Source organism: Artibeus jamaicensis, unplaced genomic scaffold (genome assembly GCF_021234435.1).
Source record: "Artibeus jamaicensis isolate MK-2021 breed Jamaican fruit bat unplaced genomic scaffold, CSHL_Jam_final scaffold_1964, whole genome shotgun sequence".
Lineage (NCBI taxonomy): Eukaryota > Metazoa > Chordata > Mammalia > Chiroptera > Phyllostomidae > Artibeus > Artibeus jamaicensis.
This window is the reverse complement of record NW_026522030.1, coordinates 54,119,639-54,143,640: the sequence shown is the minus strand read 5'-3', so window position 1 is coordinate 54,143,640 and position 24,002 is coordinate 54,119,639. Positions and strand designations below refer to the sequence as shown.

The following is a 24,002-nucleotide window of genomic DNA, read 5'->3' as shown; positions in this document are numbered from 1 at the left end:
GTACATCCACTTAAAACAGGTAACTTGACCAAAAGGAGTCATACAATTACATTCAGTTAATATAAAAAGTGACAAATTAGTATGTTAATTTGACATATGGTCCAATGAAAATAATTCACGTTGGCTTTTTAGGACTTAAATGGATTTCTGAACCCACTGTGGTAGTGGTCATTTATGGCAGTTGGAATGAAATCATGAATTTATCTAGAGTTTCTACCCCAAAGCGGTAAGCAGTAGGCTAGTATTACATATCCATAGAGATAAAATTTATATAAAACCTGGTAAACAAAAATATCATTTTGAAACAAAGAAGGTAAGCTAGAATAAAGTGTATGACATTCTAGCTGGCAGTGTATACATTATTTAAATGTGAGCATTTGTTCTCTATTATTATATTAACCTGATAATGGTCATTCAGTAATGATGGAATGACAGCCTTTGTTACAGGACCATGTGGCAAGTGTCAGAAGTAGAAGAAATCCTATCATCTGCTGTAAATCACTTCATTTCCTACACAAGTCAGTTCACAGATGTAGGAAATGTAAGTAGCCAGATTTATATTTTGTTTTATATATTTGTACAATTTCAGCTTTATCTAAGTATTGTGTAGCCAAATAACAATCAGTTATAAGAATAAACCTATTTAAAGAACATTTTCTTTGTAATAATTTAAAAAACTGCTCAACCAACCCTATTGAATTTAACTTGGTAACAATGCATTCACACACATCAATATAAAGTATAAAATTGTAAATATAAATATTAAGATTTTTAAAAAACATTTTACTATTAATTAGAGACATGATCTAAAGTAACTACAGGGTTTTATTTACATAGATGATTCTATTAAAACAGGGCTAACTATACTAAATCATATGGGTACAAATTTTCATCCAAAATGAGATGAGTCATTATATTTTCAAGTTTAAAATTATAATTGTAAACATATTTAGCTGAAGTTAAAATGGTCTCATATTTTTTAGTTTAAATACTATAAATTCATATGCTTGCTAAAGTTTAACAGTCTCATATGTCCAATTTTAAAGTGAAACTGCTGTTATAACTAATGAACACATACTACAAATTTTTATAATTTCTACTGCTGTCATTCTCATTTCATCTTTGAAAATATTTTTAATCTATGTCAACAGAAACTCAAGTATTTCCCCATTTATTTCACTAACATTGATTTTTTTACCTCATTTTGGCAGGCCAATAATTTTGAATTATGAATTTAAATGAAGGATTCACACAAGGTTTAAGTTCGTGCACCCACATTTTAAAATATAATCCTTTATGTTAAAATTCAGCTTTAACTTGCTCAGTTCAATATCTTACAGATTAGACTACCTTCTGCAACGTCTGCTCCAACATTTCTTTCCCATTCTTCTCTGGAGCACTCTCCTTGACCCCATCATCTTCACCACATCGGAGGAGTTGTTCTGGTGGAGAATAAATAATATATTTTGGTACCTCACACACTGCTAAAATGCTGTCCTTTCATTTTAAGGAAATGGGTTCTATGGTCTCTCAATGATGAATAATCTAGTTTATTTTACTGTCAAGTATTTGGCCAATAAATAAATGTTGACTTTTTTAAGATTTCCAGTCACATAATTATGTATCTTCATAGAGTCACATTTTTTTTGCAGGGTGAGATTTTCAAAGGTACAACAGATCTGCAGGTTAACAATGCTGTACTTTTATTCCTATTTTCATTTTTTTGTAGACTATGCCCCCTTTGCCTTAAAAGCAGAATTCACTGCTTTTTTAAATCTACACAGGTCACTGCTAGTTTTGTTCTCCAGATCTTCCTCCCTGCCAGGAGGATCAGAGTGCTGGTGAACAAAGCAAACAGGAACAGAATTAGGGTGGACTGAAACGGTAGCATCCCCTATCACGCCTCCCACTTTTTTCACGTAAAAGATCATGAATTGGGCAAAGTAAACCATAAAAATCCCATTTCCAGAGAAACGGTGACTTTATAACAAATAAAGACTCTGGTAATGAATAATGTTATTTTGAGAAATCATTCCTATACCCACCAGAAATTTGACTTTGAAAGCTTTTCAACCAAGCAAAAATATACAAGCAACATACTAACTTTAAAAAAATCATAAAACTTCAGCATAAATACATTAAAACCTATAAATAATATTTTTGTTGTCAGATAAATTACTGTTACAAATTTAACTACTGTTTTCCTATGGAATTTTGGGGGGATATAATATTTCTCAAAGAACAAAAAGGGGGCAGAAAAGAATCTATAAATCTAAAAGTACACATATCTGTGTTAGAGTGAAACATTTTTGCTTCAAAGTATGCTTGGCTGCTATAGGTCAGTATAAAACTTTGATTTATCAACAAAGGAAAAACACAGTATTATTCTCTGTAGAGTAGAAATCCTCTTGGTATAAACAGTGACTAACAAGTTTGTTAGAGTGAATTAGGCATTTCTTTTGTCTTCGAAACATGACATATCCAATTAAAACTTCTGTACTCATGAAATAAATAGAACACTATCCTAAGGATAATAAAAGCTAGAATAGGTAGAATTTGCCACCTGGGGAATATGTACCTTTACCATGATAATAATATATTGGTTCCCAAGTTTCATTTCTAATCCCCTAACACCATGGTGCTGAATTCATTTACAATACCCTTTCAGCAATATAAAAATAATATGCAAATACAATTCATCTGTTATAATCATTTAAATACCTGCTATGGTTCTAAGCATGATATTTACTCTAAAAATATGAAGAAAATAAGAATGAAGAGAGCTAACAATAACTAAATAACTCCATTAAAATAAAGGCTGAAGACTGATTTAAAAATAAATTTGGTTGCTGCTTTGTGCTCCTGGAGTATGTATAAGTCCCACTGGTGGTCTGGTTGACTGTGCTTACTTGTGGTTGTTTGCTAAAAACTTTATTTCTCACAGTTGTGGATTTTATAAAGAATATTCGAGCAGATAGGCCTAGGCATAAAGAAAATAAAGAAATCAACTCTCTGTCCTTGATTCTTTTCCCTGTCAAGCATTTTGGGATTTGGAAAATGAACAAAGAAGAGTAGTTAGAAATAAACACTTCTATTTTTCTCCTATGGTGGAAGTCACCTTACTGGAGATTTATTTATTCTTATTTATTTTATTTTTATTTTAGAGAGAGGAAAAAGGAGAGAGAAAGAGAGGGAGAGAAACATTGATGTGAGAGAGAAACATCGACGGGGTTGCCTTCTGCAAGTGCTCCACTGGGGACGGAGTCCACCGCCCTGGCATGTGCTCTGACTTGGAATCAAATCCGTGTGATCTTTAAGGTTTGCAGGATGACACCCAACCGAACTGCACTGGCCATGGCTGGAGATTTATTTTTTAAATTTTATTGTATTTGCTTTCCTTTCATTTATATTACTATAAAAATTCATTCTGACTTATATTCTTTCTCAGAGTTTCATCTCTCTCTACTATTTTTCTTGACTTTTAACTTTGCTTATTCATAGTTTAAATTTATTTTATTCTAGCTTCTATGGTTTTCCTTTTCTCTTAATTCTTTTGGATTACATTAAAAAGTAATCTAAATTGATCTGGTCAGATAGATGCAAGTGGTAAATGTGGTACTTGCATCCTCCCACATCGAAATTACCACTAAACTATAGAACAACTATCATTCAGAACTGCCTGAAGTCTGCCTGAACACAAGTCCTACAATTAAGGATATGAAGAAGAAACTACATCAAGACTAGTAGGAGGGGAAAAGACTCAGAATGTGCTGGTCCCTTACCCACATGTGGTGGTTAAAAATCAGGAGGGGGTTATCTCAGCTGCAGAGGTTCCCCTGAGGAGCTGGGGGTCACAGCCCCAAATGAAACCCTTCAGTCCAGGGTTCCAGTGCCAGGAAAAGAAGTTCCTATAACTCTGGCTGTGAAAACCAGCAGGGATTGTAGTTAAGTGAAAGGAAAAATTGTTGAAGTCCAGGCATTCCTCTTAAGAGACCCCACACAGAATTACTGAGACTCACTCACTCTGAGCTCCAGCATGGGGCAGAAGCTTGAAAGGCGCCAGGGACATACGGGGAAGAACGGATTTGTCTGGCTTTGGCATATCAGTTGCAGGGGCAGCTTCCTCCTAGACAGAAGTGCTGGCAGAGGCCACTGTTCCTTTGCTGAGCCCTCCCCGCACAGAGATGGACAAGGGGCACTATATCTAAGTCGCCATCAACCAGGCTCACACTATTTGCCCCACCCTAGTGATAACCTAAGATTTCTACACACATACAACTTTTGGGCCCACCTAGCTGTTTCCAGTGGCTTTTACATATAAATAGCCTACCTTGGCTCATGCTGTGAACTTCCCTAAAATTTCTGAAAGGTTCACAAACCCCAAACAAGTAGTTTTTGGCCTTGGCATATCTTGTACCTCTTTCTAAGTGGTACCAGGCCTGGCGGCAGTGGCAGCCAGCCTCAGTTCACAGCTTGGCCTTTTCTGGGCATCTCCAAGCCTAGCACAAGCAGCAACCATCTGCAGGTAGCTTTGTAGCTCATGCTTGGTGGCCCACAGGCAGGGCACAAGAAGGCAGCTGACCTTTATCTGCACCTCTTACAAGGCCTCAGAGCCAGTGCACCCAGTGATCAGCTTCAGACCACATCACAGCACTACCCAAACACCTCCATGAGTGACACACTCAAGGGGCAAAATCACTGGGCACCTGAGCCCCAGTGAAGCAAGTCCTGCTCTGTTAGGTTGGCCCCAGCACAGCAGCTCCTCCTCCACTGCAGTTGAGCCCCTCCTCACAGCCCAACAGACTGGGGGTAAATCCCTCTCACTGACATGCCAACAGCCTTGATTTCTTTAGGATGGGGCTGGTTATCCTAGAGACCAACCATGTGACTGGAGTTTTGGAATTTTCAGCCCCATACTTAGGACCTCCAGGGAAGGGGAAAGGGGTAAAAATTGAGTTTTATCACCAATGGCCAACAATTTAACCTAGTATGTAATGAAGCCTCCATAAATACTCCTAAATGACTGGCTTTGGAGGGCTTCATGTTGATGAATACAAGGTGCTCCACTGTGTGCCCACCCATGCCTCGCCCAATGCATCTCTTCCATTTGGCTGTTCTTAAGTTGCCTCCTTTATAATAAACCAGTAATTGTAAGTAAACTGCTTCCTTAAATTCCATGAGCCTTTTGAGCAAATCATTGGAACCTGAGAAGGAGGGTGGTTACAGAAATACCAATTTTTAGCTGGTTGGTCAGATATACAGGTGGTGAGCAGGGACTTATGACTGACGCTGGAAGTGGGACAGTCTTGTGGGGCTGAGCTCTGAACCTGTGGTTCTGTGCTAACTCTGAAGTTTGTCTCGGAACTGAATTGAATTAAAGTGTAGGAAACTGAGTTGATATTCAGAAAATCGGAGAAATACTGGAAGAAAAAATTCACACATTCGGTATCAGAAGAGTTGTGAATAAAAACTCATAATACTGATTTAGATAAATAAATTGGGTTATATACATAATATTCAGCAAGACCTACCATGAAAAAATTTTGTGTTAATTAAACATTGTTTCCTGGGCAAGATAAAAGCAGATCAGCCCACTATACTTAGAATCTATTTTCTCTGAGAAGTAACCCTCAGCTAATGACAAATGAAGTCCCATTTCTAATGGATGAGTTGGAAGAGCAAGAAATAACTTCTGCTACTGATGGACAAGAGAGAATCTCGGTCTTTAGATGACCGTGGTGTTTAGCGTATCTTTGTTGAAACCCAACCCATTAATCAATGTAATCAGTTAACTTTGAAAAAGAAGTAGGCCATTATTGTTACAAGCCACAATTATTCTAAAGGGACAATGAAATGACATATTGTTCATGAATTACAATGGTGGTTTGACTTGACTTTTCAGCTAATAATATGATAAAGAGATATGCATTAAGCAGAAACTGAACTTTGATTTTGATCTTTTCTAGATGAGCAATATGTTGTATGATATTCTCTTGTGATGCTGGGCAGCAGCAGTGAGCAGAGGCCCCTAGTCAGGCACAAGATCACAAGGGTAAACAACTGGTACTCTGCAGTGTACTGTGTTGCCAGTGTCTTTTGGATATTGTGTTCTAAGCATGTCTATGGTACGTTAGGCTAAGCCATAATATTTACATTAGGTGTATTAAATGAATTTTTGACTTCATATTTTCAACTTATGAGGAGCATCTGTGTCTTTTTCTAGGAAAAGAGGTACAGGAATAGGAGAATAGATCGTTTTTAGGGTTTTTATTTGTTTTTTTCTTCATTGTAAACTATACTCAATAATTAAGCTTCTCTGCCTTAAAAATAAAATGTATTCAATCAAGGGTCCTCAATTCTGCTCATTCACGAGGGTCAGTTAGGGAAATTTAAATATGTTATCTCTAATTCTTCCAGCTAGCTAGGGGCAAGAGTAGCACCCTCTTGTTACCTTTACAGTATTCCTTCAACTCATCATTTTAAAATATTTTAAATAATTTATTTTCCATATTCAAGTGTTTTATTACATCTTCATTATTATTTTTACATTTAAATGAATGAGTTTTGTAAAGTTTAACATTTTAAAATATATTTTATTGATTATGCTATTACAGTTGTCCCATTTTCTTCCCCCCTTTATCCCCCTCTGCCCTGCACTCCCCCTCCCACCTGCATTCCCCCACCTTAGTTCTTGTCCATGGGTCATACATGTAAGTTTTTTGGCTTCTCCATTTCTCATACTATTCATAACCTCTCCCTGTCTATTTAGTACCTATTATTTATGCTTCTTATTCCCTGTACATTTCCCCCCATTCTCCCCCCTACCCCGCCCCCACTGATAACCCTCCATGTGATCTCTATTTCTGTGGTTCTGTTTCTGTTCTAGTTGTTTGCTTAGTTGGTTTTTGTTTTTGTTGTTTTAGGTTTGGTTGGTGATAGTTGTGAGTTTGCTGTCATTCTACTGTTCATATTTTTGATCATCTCCTTTTTCTTAGGTAAGTTCCTTTAACTTTTCATATACTAAGGGCTTAGTGATGATGAACTCTTTAACTTGACTTTACCCAGGGAGCACTTTATCTGTCCTTTCATTCAAAATGATAGCTTTGCTGGATAGAGCAATCTTGGATATAGGTCCTTGTCTTTCATGACTTGGAATACTTCCTTATAGCCCCTTCTTGCCTACAAGGTTTCATTTGAGAAATCAGCTGACAGTCTGATGGGAACTCCTTTTTAGGTAACTATCACCTGTTCTCTTGCTGCTTTTAACATTTTCTCCTTCTCTTTAACCTTGAGCAATGTAATTATTATGTGCCTTGGTGTGTGCTTCCTTGAGTCTAACTTTTTTAGGACTCTCTGAGCTTCCTGGACTTTCTGAAATTCTATTTCCTTTGCCAGATTGGGGATGTTCTCCTTTATTGTGTTTCCAAATAGGTTTTCAATTTCTTGCTCTATCTCTTCTCCTTCTGACACCCCTATGACTAGGATTTAGAACATTTAAAGTTGTTCCAGAGGTACCTCAATCTTTCCTAATTTTTTTGAATTCATGTCTTTTCATTCTGTTCTGGTTGAATGTTTATTTCTTCCTTCTGCTCCAAGCCATTGATTTGAGTCCTGGTTTCCTTTCCTTCACTGTTGGTTCCCTGTACGATTTCCTCTATTTCACTTTTCATAGCCTTTACCTTTTCCTCCATTTTGTGACCATACTCAACCATTTCTGTGAACATTCTGAAGAAGATACAAGATACAAGCAACAGAGTGTTTTGGACTCTGCATCTGATAGGTTGGCTATCTCTTTGTTGTTTAGTTCTATTTTTGGAGTTTTGATATGTTCTTTCATTTGGGTCATAATATTTTATCTCAGTAAGTAGTAAGGGGCAGAGCCTTAGGTATTCGCCAGGGCGAGTCAACCCATGTCACTGTGTTTTGGTGCTATATATGGGGATGGAATCTGAGAGGGTACAGTGCCACTCAGCTCTCAGTGGCCCTCAGTCACTTCCTCTGTTACCCACAATCAAATTGGGACCTTCTGGTGCTGATTCCCAGGTGGTTGGGTTTGTGTATGTTTTAGGACCCTGTGATCTCTCCAACAAACTCTCCTGTGAGGCTGGGAGTTTCTCCTGCCACCTCCATCCCCACAGGTTTTTTGGTCAGAGATTTGAGGCTTTACTTCCTTGCACTGGAACCCTGGGTTGTACAGTCTGTCTCACTCCCCAGTTATTTCTCCCAGTTTATTTGCATGCAAATGCAGGACCACTGCTCTGCCAGCAGCTGCCTTGCCTGGAGTCCTCTCCGCTGGGCTGCCTGTCTCCGTCTCTCCCACCGGTCTCGATGAATGTTTCTTCTTGAACTCCATGGTTTTCAGACTTCCATACAGTTCAATTTTCTGGTAGTTCTGGTTGTTTTTTGTTTTTAAATTTGTTGTCCTTCTTTTGGTGTGTGAAGAGGTAGAGGGTATCTACCTATACCTCCAACTTAGCCAGAAGTCAAGTTTAACATTTTTATTTGTGTTTCTGGTTTCATGTATATTTCATACCACAAAAATTAATTTACTTTTATTTCAACTGATTTCAATATTATCCTATGCTGCTAACATTAGTCCTTCTGATTCTTTAAATAATATTTCTTAATCTTAAAAGTCCTGCATGTAATCTTCTATTTCATTAGTTAATACTTATATATATAAATATATATATATATATATTTTATAGCAACTCAAAGAAAGCATGACCTTAAGCATAACAGTAACAACCAAAAGATTACACACATGCACACATACACAATACATTTTATATGTGTGACATATATAGAATACTTTCAGGGCACAAAAGGAAAAGGGAATAAAGGTGTAGGACAACAGAATACGCCACCCCAAAATATGCCTCTCTGGCATAAGAATTAATTTGAGCAGATGATTTTTAGAAACAGCGACAAGGGGAAGAGTGGAAAACACAAAAATTCACCTTCTGTGAAGGTAATTTACATTTATGAAGTAAATCCCCATTTGTAAGGGTACCTCCAGCTTGTACCAGGAAGAGAAGGATCCCTAAAACACTGGAAAGTCATCAGTGAAGAAGGTACTGATTTAACCTCACATAATAAACCTTACTCTTTAGTAGCCTATTTTTTCCTAGTCAACTTCCCAATAGCTTCCTCTATTCTCCTCATCCCTTCATTTTTTTTTGTTTCATCTAAAGATGGAATTTAATCCCCAATTCTAAGCCTTGGGTTATTTATTACCCCAGGTGAGCATCTCCCATATACGAGGTCTATCCAGAAGGTATCCAGCCATGTAATATGAAAAAGAGGCATTTACTGAAGAAGATACAAGATACAAGCAACACTGTACATAGAAAAATGATACCTCAGTCCTCTTCAAAGTAGGCACCTTGTGACTTCACAGAGTTCTCCCAATTGCCATCAGCAGCCCCATTATATCTTCCTGAATCTTATAGATGGTCTGAAATCTCTTCCTTTTCAAAGGCAATTTTAATTTTGGGAAAAGCCAGAAGTTGCAGGGTGCCAAATCTGGGCTGTAGAGGGGCTGCGTCATCTTGGTGATTTGATGTTTTGCCAAAAACTCTGCACCAGAGTGGATGCATGGTTATGGTGAAGCTGCCAGTCACCAGCTGCCCATAGCTGTGGCCTTCTGAATCATCCAGATAGTTTTTGTGGAGGAATGTTCAATTTAACACAAAATTTGATGCAGATTCGTTGTTCTACTCACTCAGTCATTTTGAATGCAATGGCAACACAGTACACATGCTCACTCAATGGTGTCTACCACACTCACTGACAAGTACAGTGAAGTTGTCACTGTTCATGCATGTGCATTCCAGTCCACTTTCCTTGGCAGCCAGGTTACATCAATGTTGCACAAACCATTCTCATTGTATTAATAATGGCTGGACTTTTCTCAGATATGGACTTTTCTCAGATAAGCCTCGTGTATTTATATGCCATATATATGCTAGTATACTTTTTTTTAAATCTTGTGAATTTCTCTTTTGCTACAGGGGAGCCAGTTACAAATTTAGAAGAGTAGAGGGAAAATCATTTTCTCCTCCTGTACAAAGGCTTCAAATAGGAGATCATATTCTAATCTAGTCATTAAAGTCTTTTCCAGAAGATCAGTAAGTCTTTTCCAGAAGAACTGACAAGAAAGGGATTACTATGCGTAATGATTCAGAAGTGTTCAATGGTAAAGCACACATGGGGTTTTATCTTGTTGATTATTCCATCCCAAGATAGAAAAACAAGGCTAAGAATAAAGATAAGGCTAAAGGGGCAGGCAAGAGCTATATTATAGTGCTTTATCCTGTATCTTTAGGAAGTCACTAAAAAAGAGAAGAATATGAGGTTGAGACATCTGCTCATTGATATCCAAGAAGAGGATCAGAAGGAATGGTCTTGTGCTAGATCAGAAAGCAAGTATGAGTAGTGTGAAGCAAAACTGCACTCTGACCTTCCCTTCTTTATAAAATGTGTTGCATAGGTTTAGAAACTTATTTACATTTGTAGGTACTTAAGTATGCCCTTAATATATTAATGGCTATATAATTAAATTATGAAGATAAAGAATCACTTAAAATTAATCATTCTAAGAATTAAATAATATTTTAATGCTTTTGTTTTTTAAAAATTTGGCTGCATTTGAAAATACCTGAATGTCCCCCTTATTCATCTAAAATGAAAAGTCTTAAATGAGAAGACTTTCAAAGTCTTGAATATTTCACGGCCTGATTTTTTTTATCATGTGTTTTTGGTATACATCCACCTGCAATCTTTCCTTAACAGTAAGTAAACTTGAGCTGTTTGCCAGAAATTCTAAGCTCAATTTTTATGCTACTCAACTGCTATGAAAGTCCCAGTGGTTTCTTTTCATGTAATATTTATTAAGGGCAATCTGAAATTTACAATCCATTTTTTCTATCTTAGATACTTTATTCCTGGATTAAGCCAGACCATCTAGAAAGCCACATGTTGTAACATTTATAACTGCCACAGCATACTTTTTTCATTGCTTTATACTTTTGTATCACATTATGTTAGATTATTATTCAGCAAATGCTTACTCCTTCCTCCTCAGCCTTCATGGGATGAGTATAGACCCTGTTTCATTGATGTTGAACTTGACCAAATGAGTTCCTTTGACCAAAGGAATGTGGGTATAAATGAGAATGTGCCCAGGATAAGCCTATAAATTAATTTCTGCTCTCCCTGTGCAAGTCCCAAAACCTTGTAAAGAACATGCCCTGGTAGTCATTGCCCTCCTCAGCCTTGCCTGAGATTGAGATGTGTAGAGCAGTGGCAACCCAGTATGAAGTCTGAAGCTGAGATGTCCCAGTCAAGCAACAGAACTATAGCCTGAAGCACTTATGCCCCAGCTGATCTGCAGAAACAATAAGCAAGAAACCATTCCTGCTACCTCACCAACCCTCTTTCTCCTGGATCCAATCTTCCACTCTCTTTGAGTTTCAAAGCTCTCCCAGCTCCATTTGATACCTAATTTAAGGCTTCCTTCTTTTCTGGTAGGGCCTTGTTTGTAAGTACTGGGTTAGTATTTAGGTCTAGAACATTGCTGTTCAGCTTAGGTCTGACTCCTTTTGGACCTGAACTACATATAGTATCCCTATTCCATTGGAACTGTGCTATTCAGCTTCTGGCTGATTCCTTTCGAATCAGGCTGTTCCCACTGAAATAGTGCTTGTATTTGGCCTGCAGGCTGTTTGGGCCTTTGCTCTACAAAAAAGGCCTCTGAAAACCAAGAGTCCAATTATCTAAACACTTTGACAGTGCACCATCCCATCCCACACACAATTTTATGTTTAAAAAAGGTGATCCATTTTCATGTGAATTTATAACTAAGTAGACCAATATGACCAAAAGTAATTTAGAATAACAATAACCATTATGGGGAACTTTTGAAATCACCAAAATTACTTTTCTTAAAATCAAATTGGACAATCATAGCTCTGAAATTTGCAAAACTCAATGGAATGCCTATATTTTGACTAGGATTTTGAGGCTTCCCAATGTTACCTGGAGTCCAATATTAAATGTTACCAATCTAATATTGCTTCTATGAAAAATAAAATTTTAAGACTAACTGAGGCAAACTAATGATTAGAGAAAAACTAAAAAGGTTCTGAAGTCTCGTGTTCCTCCCCTCCTGCACCACTGTTCCTCTCCCTCAGCTTCTATCAGGCTCCGCCTTCAGTCCCTTTAAAATGAAGCCCTTCTGAGGAAGAAAAAATTAAAGCCCCAATATCTTATATTCTCTGAAATAAGCCTGAACTGTGATCAATATGCAAACACTTCCTCAAAGTAAATGAGGATCCCCGCAGTTCTGAGAAATTTAATATAGTCATTTAAACTTATTAACCTAGTTTCTCTGACTTATATTAGTTATTTCACAGGCTTGTCCATGAAGTCCAGGTTTAGCATTGGATGAAAACTGCTAATTCAAAAAACCCTGGAAGGTCTCTAGAATTACTACTGGGAGACTATCTCACTGACTTATTATATGATCAGGCAAAAGAAATTGCTAACTGCCATCATCAGGCAATTCCTAAGGCTTTCCCAAAGCCTGTTGATTGGAATAAAATTCAGACTTGTTCACAAAAGTCTGATGAACCTGTTCATGACTATAAAATTGACTTCAAATTGTTTTCCAAGAACATTCTGGTCTTCTTTCAGATGTTGATTCCACTCAGATAGCTTTTAACTGTATGTTTACTCACAGGCTGAACCAAGACTTTTTCTTTTATTGGGTTGCCCAAAAGTTCATTTGTTTTTTTGTTTTTTATCTGTAGGATGATTCTAGTAGGGCTTAGTTGTCTTTAACTTCATTCAAAACAATTTTGTTAGATTGTATGGTGACAGCTACCGTAACATGCATTTTTAAAATTTAAATTATTTTATTGTTGTTCAATTACAGTTGTCCGTATTATCTCCCCACCCCTCCCCCAGCCCCTAAACCTACCTCCCTCCCTTACTTCCACCCTTCCCCTTGGTTTTGTCCATGTGTCCTTTATAGTAGTTCTTGAAAGCCCTTTCCCCCACTGTTCCCTTCCCCCTCCCCTCTGTTTATTGTTAGATTGTCCTTAATTTCAATGACTCTGGTAATATTTTGTTTGCTTTTTTTGTTGATTATGTTCCAGTTAAAGGTGAGATCATATGGTATTTGTCCCTCACTACCTGGCCTATTTCACTCAGCATAATGCTCTCCAGTTCCATCCATGCTGTTGCAAAGGGTAGGAGCTCCTTCTTTCTCTCTGCTGAGTAGAATTCCATTGTGTAAATGTACCACAGTTTTTTGATCCACTCACTTGCTGATGGGCACTTAGGTTGCTTCCAGCCCTTGGCTATTGAAAAAAAATGATCAAAATTGGTAAATTTTTGTATAGCCATTTTAATATTAAAGATGGAAGAAACTACAACATTTTTGCATATTATGCTTTACTATTTCAAGAAAGGCAAAAATGCAACTGAAATGCAGAAAAAAAAGATTTGTGCTCTGTGTGGAGAAGGTGCTGTGACTCACTGTGTCAAAAGTGGTTTGTAAAGTTTTGTGCTGGAAATTTCTCACTGGACAATGCTCCACATTCAGGTGGGTCAGTTGAAGATGAGAGCAATTAAACTGAGGCATTAACTGAGAACAGTCAATGTTATATCACATGGGGGATAGCTGACATAAACTATCTGAATCAATAAAGTTATTAATTAAAATTAAAAATGTGTGTTATGGAAAAAACCTAAATGTACTTTTTGGCCAACCCAGTAGTTAAAAGGACCAGGATGAAATGGGAAACTATGTCCACTCTAAATTTATATTTGGCAAATCAGCTTGCTCACATTCAAGACAGGTAGCTAAAAGAAAGACCACTAAAATTCTTAATTTTGAACTCTGGCAAATGAATGTAGTTATACAAAACCAAAAGCTTCTTAGTTTCTGCTATTATTGCAATGAGCCAGGACACCAGAAAAGAGACTGTCACAAATTTAAGTACTTCAGACACCTTCAGCCTCCTAACCAGTCCTTCTAGTGCCCTAACTTCCAATGACAGGACTGCAAGGAACTGTAAGGGCTCCTCCCAATCCTCCTCTTATTCAACTCAGAGAAACCTCTCCCCAGAGTGTGAATTAATCTGTCTCTATTGACACAGAAGCCACTCTCTTGGTGGTCAACCCCACTGCTATGAAGCAGCTCCTGCCCCTTATAGTACTAAAACAGTTTAAATAGTGGGGATCTCTAATAAATCTCTAGTAAGTTCTTATCTTTGAACCTATCTATTCCTTGAGAGATCCTCACCCTTTGTTCCTTAGTTCTTCCACCTCTACTCATTTATTAGGCCAAGATTTGTTATAAAAGTATCATGTTGGAATTTTTTCTTCCAAAAGAGGGAAATAGTTCTGGAATTTGATAGTAGCATTGAATTATACAATAAGGTGAATTAAATGACCCTTGGACAACTGTTATATTCTCTGTTTCTGACAGTACTATAGCTGAATCGGGAACTCTGGTCATTTGTCCCTATTAGTTTGGCTGCTACTCCTCTTTATGGGCAGAATCTTCAACCAATAGTAGTAACATCCACAGTGCAGACACAACCCTTAAAAGCTTTTTCTAGAATCAATCAATACCCCAACAAGTAAAGTAGTCCTTCAAAGTATAAAGCTTATAATAGAAAACTACAAAACTCAGGTTTCATCATTCCTTGTACTAGTTCCTGTTGCACTCTTCTTTTACCTGTGAGAAAATCCAAGGGCCAAGAGTGTAGGTTTATCCAGGACCTCCAAGCAATAAACAACACTGATGTCCTTTGGCATCCTATCACTCCTAACCCTCATACACCGCTAACGACCATCCCAACTGAAAGTAAATTCTGCATTGTGCCTGAGGTACGCAGTGCATTGTTTAGTATCCCAGTAGATAGAGCTAGCCAAAATCTATTGGCTTTCACTTGGTAAGGAATAAAGTTCATCTGGACAGTAATGACTCAGAGCTCTACTGAGACCCTTCTTATTTCTCCCAAATCCCAAAGGCTCATCTGGATAACAAGTTCCCTAGGGGTTCTACTTTGTTTCAATATGTGAATGACTTTCCTCTTTGCTCTTCCTTCCAAGTCTCCTCATAGAAGGACAGCATCTACCAGCTAAAGCTTTTAGCCTTTAAGGAACATCAGGTGCCCTTGGAGAAAATGTAGTTTGTCCAAACCCAGGTTTGATATTTAGAGTGTTTGATATCAGAACCAGGGCTGCACCTAGATCCAGATAGGCTTCATGGTGTCTTAAGGTTCCCCAAACCCAAAACTAAGCATCAACTGCAAGGTTTTTTTGGCTTAGTTAGTTATTGCTGAAATTAAATCCCAAATCTCTCTCTTATGGCCAAACCTCTGCACGTTTTACTGAAGAACTACAACCCCAACCCAATTTTACAGGAAGAACAGGACAACACAGCCTTTAAAGCAAATGCACTTGCCCTTGGGCATCCCGACACCAGGTTCCCATTCTCCTTTTCCCATATGAAAAGGAAGGGAATGCCCTTTGGGTATTCACTCCAAAACACGTGGACCACCATCAACCAAAGGGTATTATGGCCACTGACTGGACCCTGTGGCACCATGGAAATAAACCACCTGACCTTAGAAATCATTATGGGGTCCCCTAACCATATTTCTACTCCATGCAGTAGAAGCTCTCCTGAATTCTCATCATACTCAACCACTTTTTCAGTCACATGCCTCACCTCCTATGAAGTCCTTTTGTTAACTGCTCTTCCCATAACTCTTTTATGTTTTTATAACCTTAACTCTGCTGCTCTTCTCACCTCTATTACCAACAATGCCCTGCACACCTGCTTAACCCTGATGGGTCACCTCCTGACCACTAGTGATGATCTATAGCAGAGGTGTCAAACTCATTTTCACTGGGGGCCACATCAGCCTTGTGATTGCCTTCAAAGGACCGAATGTAATGTTAGGACTATAAATATAACTACTCCATAACAGTTAAGGAAGAGCTTGGAGCTGCTGCCAGGCAGAAACAAGGTAGAAGACCAGATTCAGCCTGTGAGCCTTGTGTTTGCCACCTGTGATCCATAGGAAACTACTTTGACTTCTACTTAACTTTGAAAACTACTTAACATTGACTTCTCATGGTTCACTGATAGTTCTAAGTATATTTTATTGATTATGCTATTATGGTTTTCTCAACTTTCCCCCTTTATCCCCCTTCTGCTCTTCAACCCCAACCCTCTAGCATTCCCCACTCCTTAGTTCTTATTTAATAAGTCACCAATAGTTATTAAAAAGTGAAAATGCAATTATTGTGCTGGATATGCAATATCAACACACTTTGATGTAACCTAAGTTTACAAAGGCAGGTTGCCTTTGGCTACTACAGCCCAGTCCTAAAAAGCCTTATTATAAGTGCTCACACTTAATACTAATAGAAGATATGCTTTTGGAGTAGTAGCTCATGATTTTGGAATGTTGTGGAAACAATGTAGCTTCCTTACTTTGGGCAGAAATAAAATGTAAAAATGGTCCATATGTTTAGGAATTACTGGATGCTATATGTTTACTTGATGATTTAGCTCTTATTAAGATCCCAAGGCATTCTAAACTTGACTCTCTGGAAGCAAAGGGAAATCACCTTGCTGACACTTTCACAAGAAATGCTGCCTTTTAAAGGAACTGACAGCATTTAAGCCTTTGTCATTGTCCGAAGGAACATTTTCCCAAATGATAAATTAGAAAAATCAACTACAGAAGCCCAAAAATTGGCCTCAGAGAAGAAAAAATAAGATCGAAAATCCAACAATTGCTGGTTTAATGAAAAGAGAAAGCTCTAGTTCAGATCAAATAACAACCCAATCCCACCAGAGATCAAAATCCCCACTCCTAACTACTATATATGAAGTAAACCATTGGTCCACTGACAAAATGACAGCCTTCATGAATCAATATTGGTGGGGAAATATTAATAAGGCTGCAAAATACACTTACCTCACTTGTCCCGTTTGTCCAAAGCACAACCCACTGAAGCCTGTTCACATTGCTCTAAGACATTTTAGATTGCCTAATGGAGAGCTGGTAAATGGATTTCATACAGCTCCCCCTGTCTCATGAACACAAATATGTTTTAGTCATGGTCTTCATGTTTCCTCAGAGGACTGAAGCTTCCCCTTGTACACAGGTTACTGCCTCTTCGTGGCTAAAATCCTTTTGAAAAAGTTCATCTCTACCTGCAGATCCCCTCTTGAACTCTACAGTGATTGGAGAACCCATTTTATCTATCAGGTGCTTCCACAAGTCTGTACTATTTGGCCAGTTTTACAACACTTATACTCGCTTACCACTCTCAATCTTCAAGTTTAGTTTAAAGCATTAACAGTATTATTAAGACTCAGTTGTCAAATTCTGTAGAGGCTCTCCAAATACCTTCACTAAAAGCATTGCTATTGGTCCTTGAAAATCTCAGATCCACCCCCTTTCCAACTCATGAACTCTTTACTTTTAAGAAAATCACAAAGCACCCTATACACTTGGTCCTTGCCTCTTTTGATCTACAGCTGATGAAAAGAGATACAAATCAGTATCATAAAAGCCTAATATCTTCTATCAAACTTAACCATGTTCTGGTTGGTGGAGCCATCTTTTCATGGAGCAATCCAGGAAGATGAAGATCGTAAGCAGTGTACTTCCCAACCTGGAGATTTCACTGTCTACTGGAAGACACCTCCAGAAAGATTCTCTTCAGCCTTGCTGGAAAAGCCCCTATCAGTTGCTAACCAACCCTTGTAACCAAACTCCAGGGAATAGATGCCTGAATTCAGGCGACACATCTAAAGAAAGCACCTAATCCTGACCAGACCCACACACCATCTGACAAACAGATGATAAAGACTTCCCTGATTTTGAAGTAGATGAATTCTGATGAAACGGTTTTCCCAAGATGTCCTAACCAGGAATACTGACAGTTGCCTGCCAGACCTTTGATGTTGACTCCGTGCTTCAGATGATCGCCAGTGCCTATGATCATGATAACATGTGAACTTCAGATAAAGAGTGCCTGAGAGTTTTCTTTTTATCCTTCCTTGTTACTCAAACATGACCATAGTCGGTTTCCAGTCTCTGCACTTCCCCTCAGATGACCTTCTTGTTTGTTTGTTCTGGGGTGAGGGGTAGCTTTGAGGACACTTTTTTTCATTCAGGCTCAGTACTCAGCACTTTTCCTCTCTGGGTCTTCCCTCTCTTCCCTCATCCAAAATCCAGGTCAACAAAAATGCAGGAGACTTTTGATCAGGGCTCCTTTGGCAGTGGGATAACCCCTATGTCTGTGCTAATCCAACTGGTCCTCAACTGGAGTGCAGTTCCCAGGGAGGAGGTAGAACAGAGGGAGCTGGTGCCTTCTCCACTCCAGCCTCTTGCATATAGAATATGTGATTAAATGCTTGTTTATTACTTTCATTTTTGTCTATTACCTTAAATCAGCTACTTGGAGACCTGGCAGCTCAGCTCTCTCCAGCTCAGTTAAGATCCTAGGATCCTAGTAGTTAAGATCCTAGTTAAGATCCAGCTCAGTTAAGACCCTAGATTATGTGGGATTATATTAAAGATTCACTACAATATGAATTGCAATTTTCAGTAAAGAGAAATTTAGTGTGGTAAGGGCTTAAGGTATTCATATAAAAGGTCTAGAGAAGGTGGAAATGATTTGAGAGGAAAGGCAATGAGGTTTTTTTAAATGTGCATAACTTTTGAGATCTTGTAGCCAGAGAAAAACAAGTAGTAGGAAATAAATATATATCTGGTACATGGAGAGAGGTTCTAGTCACACAGATTTGGAATTTTAATACAGGTAAAACATGTTCAGTCATAATAAAAGTAAGCTAGAGGCACCAGGTTTACCCTTTTATATGTTATAACTAGACAAAATATATTATATATAAATGGTTTTCTGACACTGGGCATAAGACAATACAAGGTAGTCATCCCCAAGAGAGGGAAAACACATGAAATGAGCTCTAAAAGACTGCAGACCAAACACTCTGAATCCCTGGGATCACCCTTTCCAGACCAGGAAAACACTCTCTATTAGATGGGCTGATGTGAACATTTAACAAAACACAGATATAAAATCCAGTCTGGAAGAAAACAGGTAAAGTAAGCAAGGAAATTCACAAAGCCCTTACTTTAATAAAATATGAGCTCAGAAAAGAGATACTGTATTTTGCCGTGTATAATGCACACCCACATTTTTGGCACAAACTTTCAGGGAAAAAAATCTTTCATTTTAATTGTTTAAATCAATTATTCATTTATTTATATTTAGAAACAAAATTGATTATTGTATTCCAGGGTAATTTTTGCATACAGATATCATTATTGCTTTCTAGAGTTACACTTTCAATGCATAAGCATAAAGAAAAGAATTAAAAACACTTATATAGATACAGAATTAGTATTACCTGTGTATAATAAGAATATTTTTCTCTCAAGAATTTGGGCAAAAAAGTAGACATTATACATGGCAAAAATTAATATCTCTTGAAGTAACAGAGCATTTAACTAAAGTTCAACAACAGTTCCTTTATTTATACATCTGTTTCTTATTTGGTTGGTTCCAAATAAAAAAATATGTAAATATCTTTTTAAAAAAAGAGCACATATTATGATTCATGTTGTTCACAATTTATCTAGGCTTTTTTCTATATCAGTGTGAAGATATTTTAATAATTATTTACTACTGAAATTCTGATACTTAAGTATTTCTGAATAAGTTTTTCTTTGTTTTCTTCTTTTTATTCTTTCTTATTGCTTGAATGTTTTAAATTTTTTTTCAAAAACAACATACTATTTTTAGGAAGTAAACCAAAGTTAAAGTATTGGTTAAATACTTTACAAAGTTAAAGTATTAAAGAACCCCAACAGTTAAGAAAAAAATGAAAAGAAGTCTCAGAGGAAGACTAGGAAGACACAGGAGAGTAGAAGGTAAAACAGAAAAACCAATGTTTCAGAAACTAATGAAAGAGTAAGCCTGAAATGTAATATAAATCAATGGTGTAAAATAAACAGATTCAAATATTGGCCTTGACATATCACCAATGACCTCTGTAAGAACAACTGGAACAACAATTATAACTGGGACAATAGCCAGATGAGTGGTATAGGAAAATTTAATTATTAAGTATAAATTACTAAGTTAATTGTTAAGTATAAATTGACAACACCTAAAACATATACTGGTAACAGTTAAGCTGTAACAAGGTTAAATCCTGTCCCCAACATTACTTACATTTTTCTAATAAGTATAAACCCATTATTAAAGTACAGAGTCAAGTCTTACAATATATATAGTTATCTTGATTTTATTAAAGGAATACATTTGCAATTGGATGGATGGATTCCTTCTTACTGAGTACTTTCAGACTGTTAGGCAGGCTGGTTGCTGAACTGCAGATCCCCAAGTTTCATTCTAACTCTAAAATTTTTATTTCAGAACAACCGATGAGAACTAAACAATTGCCAGGAATATGTATGTTACACACATAAATACATTATTAATATTGAGTACAGTAACTCTATATTATCTATAAAACTTTAGACAATACATAATTAGTAAAACTTTATCAATGAATAATGAAACATATGTTTTCTCCTTATAAAACATCTCACTTGAATTCTTAACAAATTAAAAGATGACTGACTTTCAGGTGTTTTATTTAATATTCTCATGACAGGTGGAAATGTTAATGAGATATCAATGAGTAAAGAAGTAGAAAGATGGGGGAACATGTATGATTCTTAGAAGAAATTGAAAATAAAACATCAAGAACTAGATAATTAAAAAATGCCTACATTCAATATTTATTCTCACAAAAAATTACCTTCTTTCTTCTCTGCTATCCATGTATTCAGTTCTTGTATTGTTGCTTTGTCAATAGATGTACGCACTTTAAGTTTATCCAATTCTTCCTGAAGATTCATCCTATGAAAATTACCACAATAAATAATTAAAGAAATATTGTCACAAAGGCAGCAGATTATTTAAAATATATGAATTATACAACAGTAAAATGAAAGCAAAAATACATTAACATTAACAAATCCTAGCAATTAAAACTGAATTTTAATAAGAAATTGGAAATGAAAATTTTAAATGATGTTTAACTTTAAGTAAATACGTTAAATACTTAAAACACAGACTATATAATTTTTAAAAATCATGTATTGAGTTACCTCACCACCTTCTAACACATAGATGTGCTATGTAAAACAATAATAAAAACGTTAATATATACCACTGAAAGCAAAGATAGTAAATCTCTAGATGCCAGCACAAAGACTCCTTACTAGTAAAATAGAATTGAGATACTGCAGTGAGATACCTGGATCAGGTACTGCCCCTGAGGACCTAGTGACCCAAGTTGAGATGAATGTTTATGCCCAAGGCACTTCGTGACTGAGACAGAAAACTGGGCTACCTCAGAAAGCTGAGAGACAAAATAGCACTGCATGAAAACCTGGATATCAGAACTTATCTGGTTCAAGTTCTATTAAATGTGGCTTCCTGCCCCAGTCTGATGAGGACAGGATAGAGTCAACCATCTGAGATCAGAATCCTGACCGTATATTGCTGGTTTCAAAATTAAACCATATATATTTGCAGATATGTGACAAATCAATAACAATGTATAAACTGGTTTCTGGACAGTGTACATTGGAAACTTCAGGCAGACACAATCATCTAATTCAGAGAGGCTTCCACAAGCTGAAAGAAAGGATAGGAGAAACCACCAGAGAAAATACTCATCCAAGAAGCCAAGTTTGAAGATAACACTAAACATATATATAAGTTCAAAGCCATGAATGACAGCCTACATGCTACCACTCCTAAAAGAGAATGAACAACAAGGAAATAGAGATAACAGAACTAAAAATGATTTTTATTAAAATTAACATTTTTAAATGTCAAAAAAAGAGGTGACAAACATATTAAAATGAACAGGGATTAATAAAACAAAAGAAGACAAATAAAATTAAAAAGAACCAAATAATACAGAGAGAGAAATGCTAAATAAAACTAAAATTAATAATAGTAATAACATAATTGAAATTTAAAACTCAGTGGATGGATTAAATAGCATGCAGACAAAGCTAATAAAAATTGGTAAAAATCAGAGACCACACAAAGAAACAACAAAAAGGAAGAGTAACGATATATAAAGTGTCTTGGAATGAGAAGTCCATAAAGCACCTAATAGAAATTATTCAAGGATAGAACTGTAAGAGGGTGCAGCCAGGCAGCCCCCAAAAGACGGATTTGTAATAGGGTCCAGTACTCAGGGTGCCCAGGAAGTATTAAAATTGTAGGATGTCCTCACCCCCACAAGTCTGACCTGGGGATAGGACACATGGAGCAGGGCAATTGAGTTGTTTTGCATAGCAACAGTTTTGCTGATAATCTCTACAATGGTTATTTAACATATATATATATATATATATATATATATATATATATATATATATATACCTTTAACTGGTTTCATGGATATGTTAAATAGCTGTGGCCACGCTTTGAGCCAGGGGGATGGAAGTGACTTTCACCCAAGAGATAACTGGGAGGCAACTCCCCCTGGTTACAGAGCTTACGTAAGAGCTTGGAGATGATCCACTCCATGCCATGGGGCCACACCTGCCCAGATTTACCATGGCAGCCCAGAAAAGCTGAAAAATACAGGATTGCTGGCAAGTGTAGCCAATTGTGGGAGGAGTTGGAAATGGAACTGCAGAGGAAGATTATCTCTGGGATTTAAACCAAGGCACGCCAGCCATGACAAGAACCACCATGTGGCTTAAGCAAAGAATTACCACGCAGCTTTGGGTCTCCCTTTGCCACACAGTTTAGAATGCAGGAGAGATGCTGCAGGAAGGAAAAGGGTGAGAGAACACTTGCTGGTGGGCCATGCAAAGGTGCCATGTGGTTTTGGAATAAGAACTGGAGATCCCGGCAACACAGCTGATGGTGCTGGGAACTAAGGGAGGCCTACCAGCCGAGCCTAGATTACTGGGAAGATCCAGGGGCTGACTGAGCCATGGACTTCTATTTCTTTTCCTGAGATAAGGTATGCCAAACTAGGCAAAGGAAGGAAGGAAGGAAGGACTGTGTGTGTTTGTGGCTGTTTTATGGGGCTTTAATGAAGACATTAAGTCATTACTCTTAAGTCTGTATAACTTGAATAAATAACTCCTTCTCACCAATCTCTAACATGGAGAGCTACAACTCTCTGGTGATAGGCAAGGCAAACCTAGTACAAGGGGGCCCCAGGAGAAGGGGGGGTCAATTTGGTAACATTGTGGGATTCCCTTCCCTGGTGGCTGATGAGGGAAAATCCTGGGAGACCACATGTGCAGAAGCTTTAAAGTAATGCAACTACTTGCACTTGTGCAGTAAAAGCCCACCAAAACTAGCCAGGAAGGATCTGCCCTATAAGAATAGAGTCCCTCCAGCCCATGAGGTCAATCTCTGCTTGGAGTTGGCCTGCTTCCATGTTCTCTGCTATAAACTCTGGGTGTTAGTGCAATTCTTTGTCCCGATCACCAAGAACCTGGTTACCCGTGCCCACCTGTGACAGAACCGAGATAATGTGGGAATAGGGAAACAATATTCCAAATACAACGAGTGAAGATTGAGAACTGAGGAAAAGTATTAATTAGCAGATTGAGAAAGTATCAAAAATTGCAAACAGAATAAATAAAACTACTTACATTTAGAAACATAGTGAAACTGTGGGACGCCAAGGAAAAAGACAATTTTAAAATCCACTGATCACAAAGAAACATCAATTAACTATTGAGCAATTTTGGAATAACAGTAGACTTCTCATAAACAAGAAAAGCCAGAAAGAAAGTAAGTAATATTTTCTACATTCTAAAGTTTACTATTCATATATCATAGATAAAATAAGAACTATTAAAAATACATATTAAAAAGAA

The 24,002-nt window shown here is 37.2% G+C and overlaps 1 protein-coding gene across 4 annotated transcripts in view; it reads right to left on the bottom strand.

Annotated features, from left to right (window-relative positions):
* Positions 1-24,002, bottom strand: part of CNTLN (centlein) — a 295,925-nt gene that overhangs the window by 95,987 nt on the left and 175,936 nt on the right. For all 4 annotated transcript variants that reach the window (XM_053656339.1, XM_053656340.1, XM_053656341.1 and 1 more), the window contains 2 exons: positions 20,894-20,994; positions 1,351-1,442 (listed from right to left, as the gene is read on the bottom strand). In XM_053656339.1, coding sequence (XP_053512314.1) covers positions 1,351-1,442; positions 20,894-20,994 — 193 coding nt within the window. The remainder of the gene's footprint in view (positions 1-1,350; positions 1,443-20,893; positions 20,995-24,002) is intronic.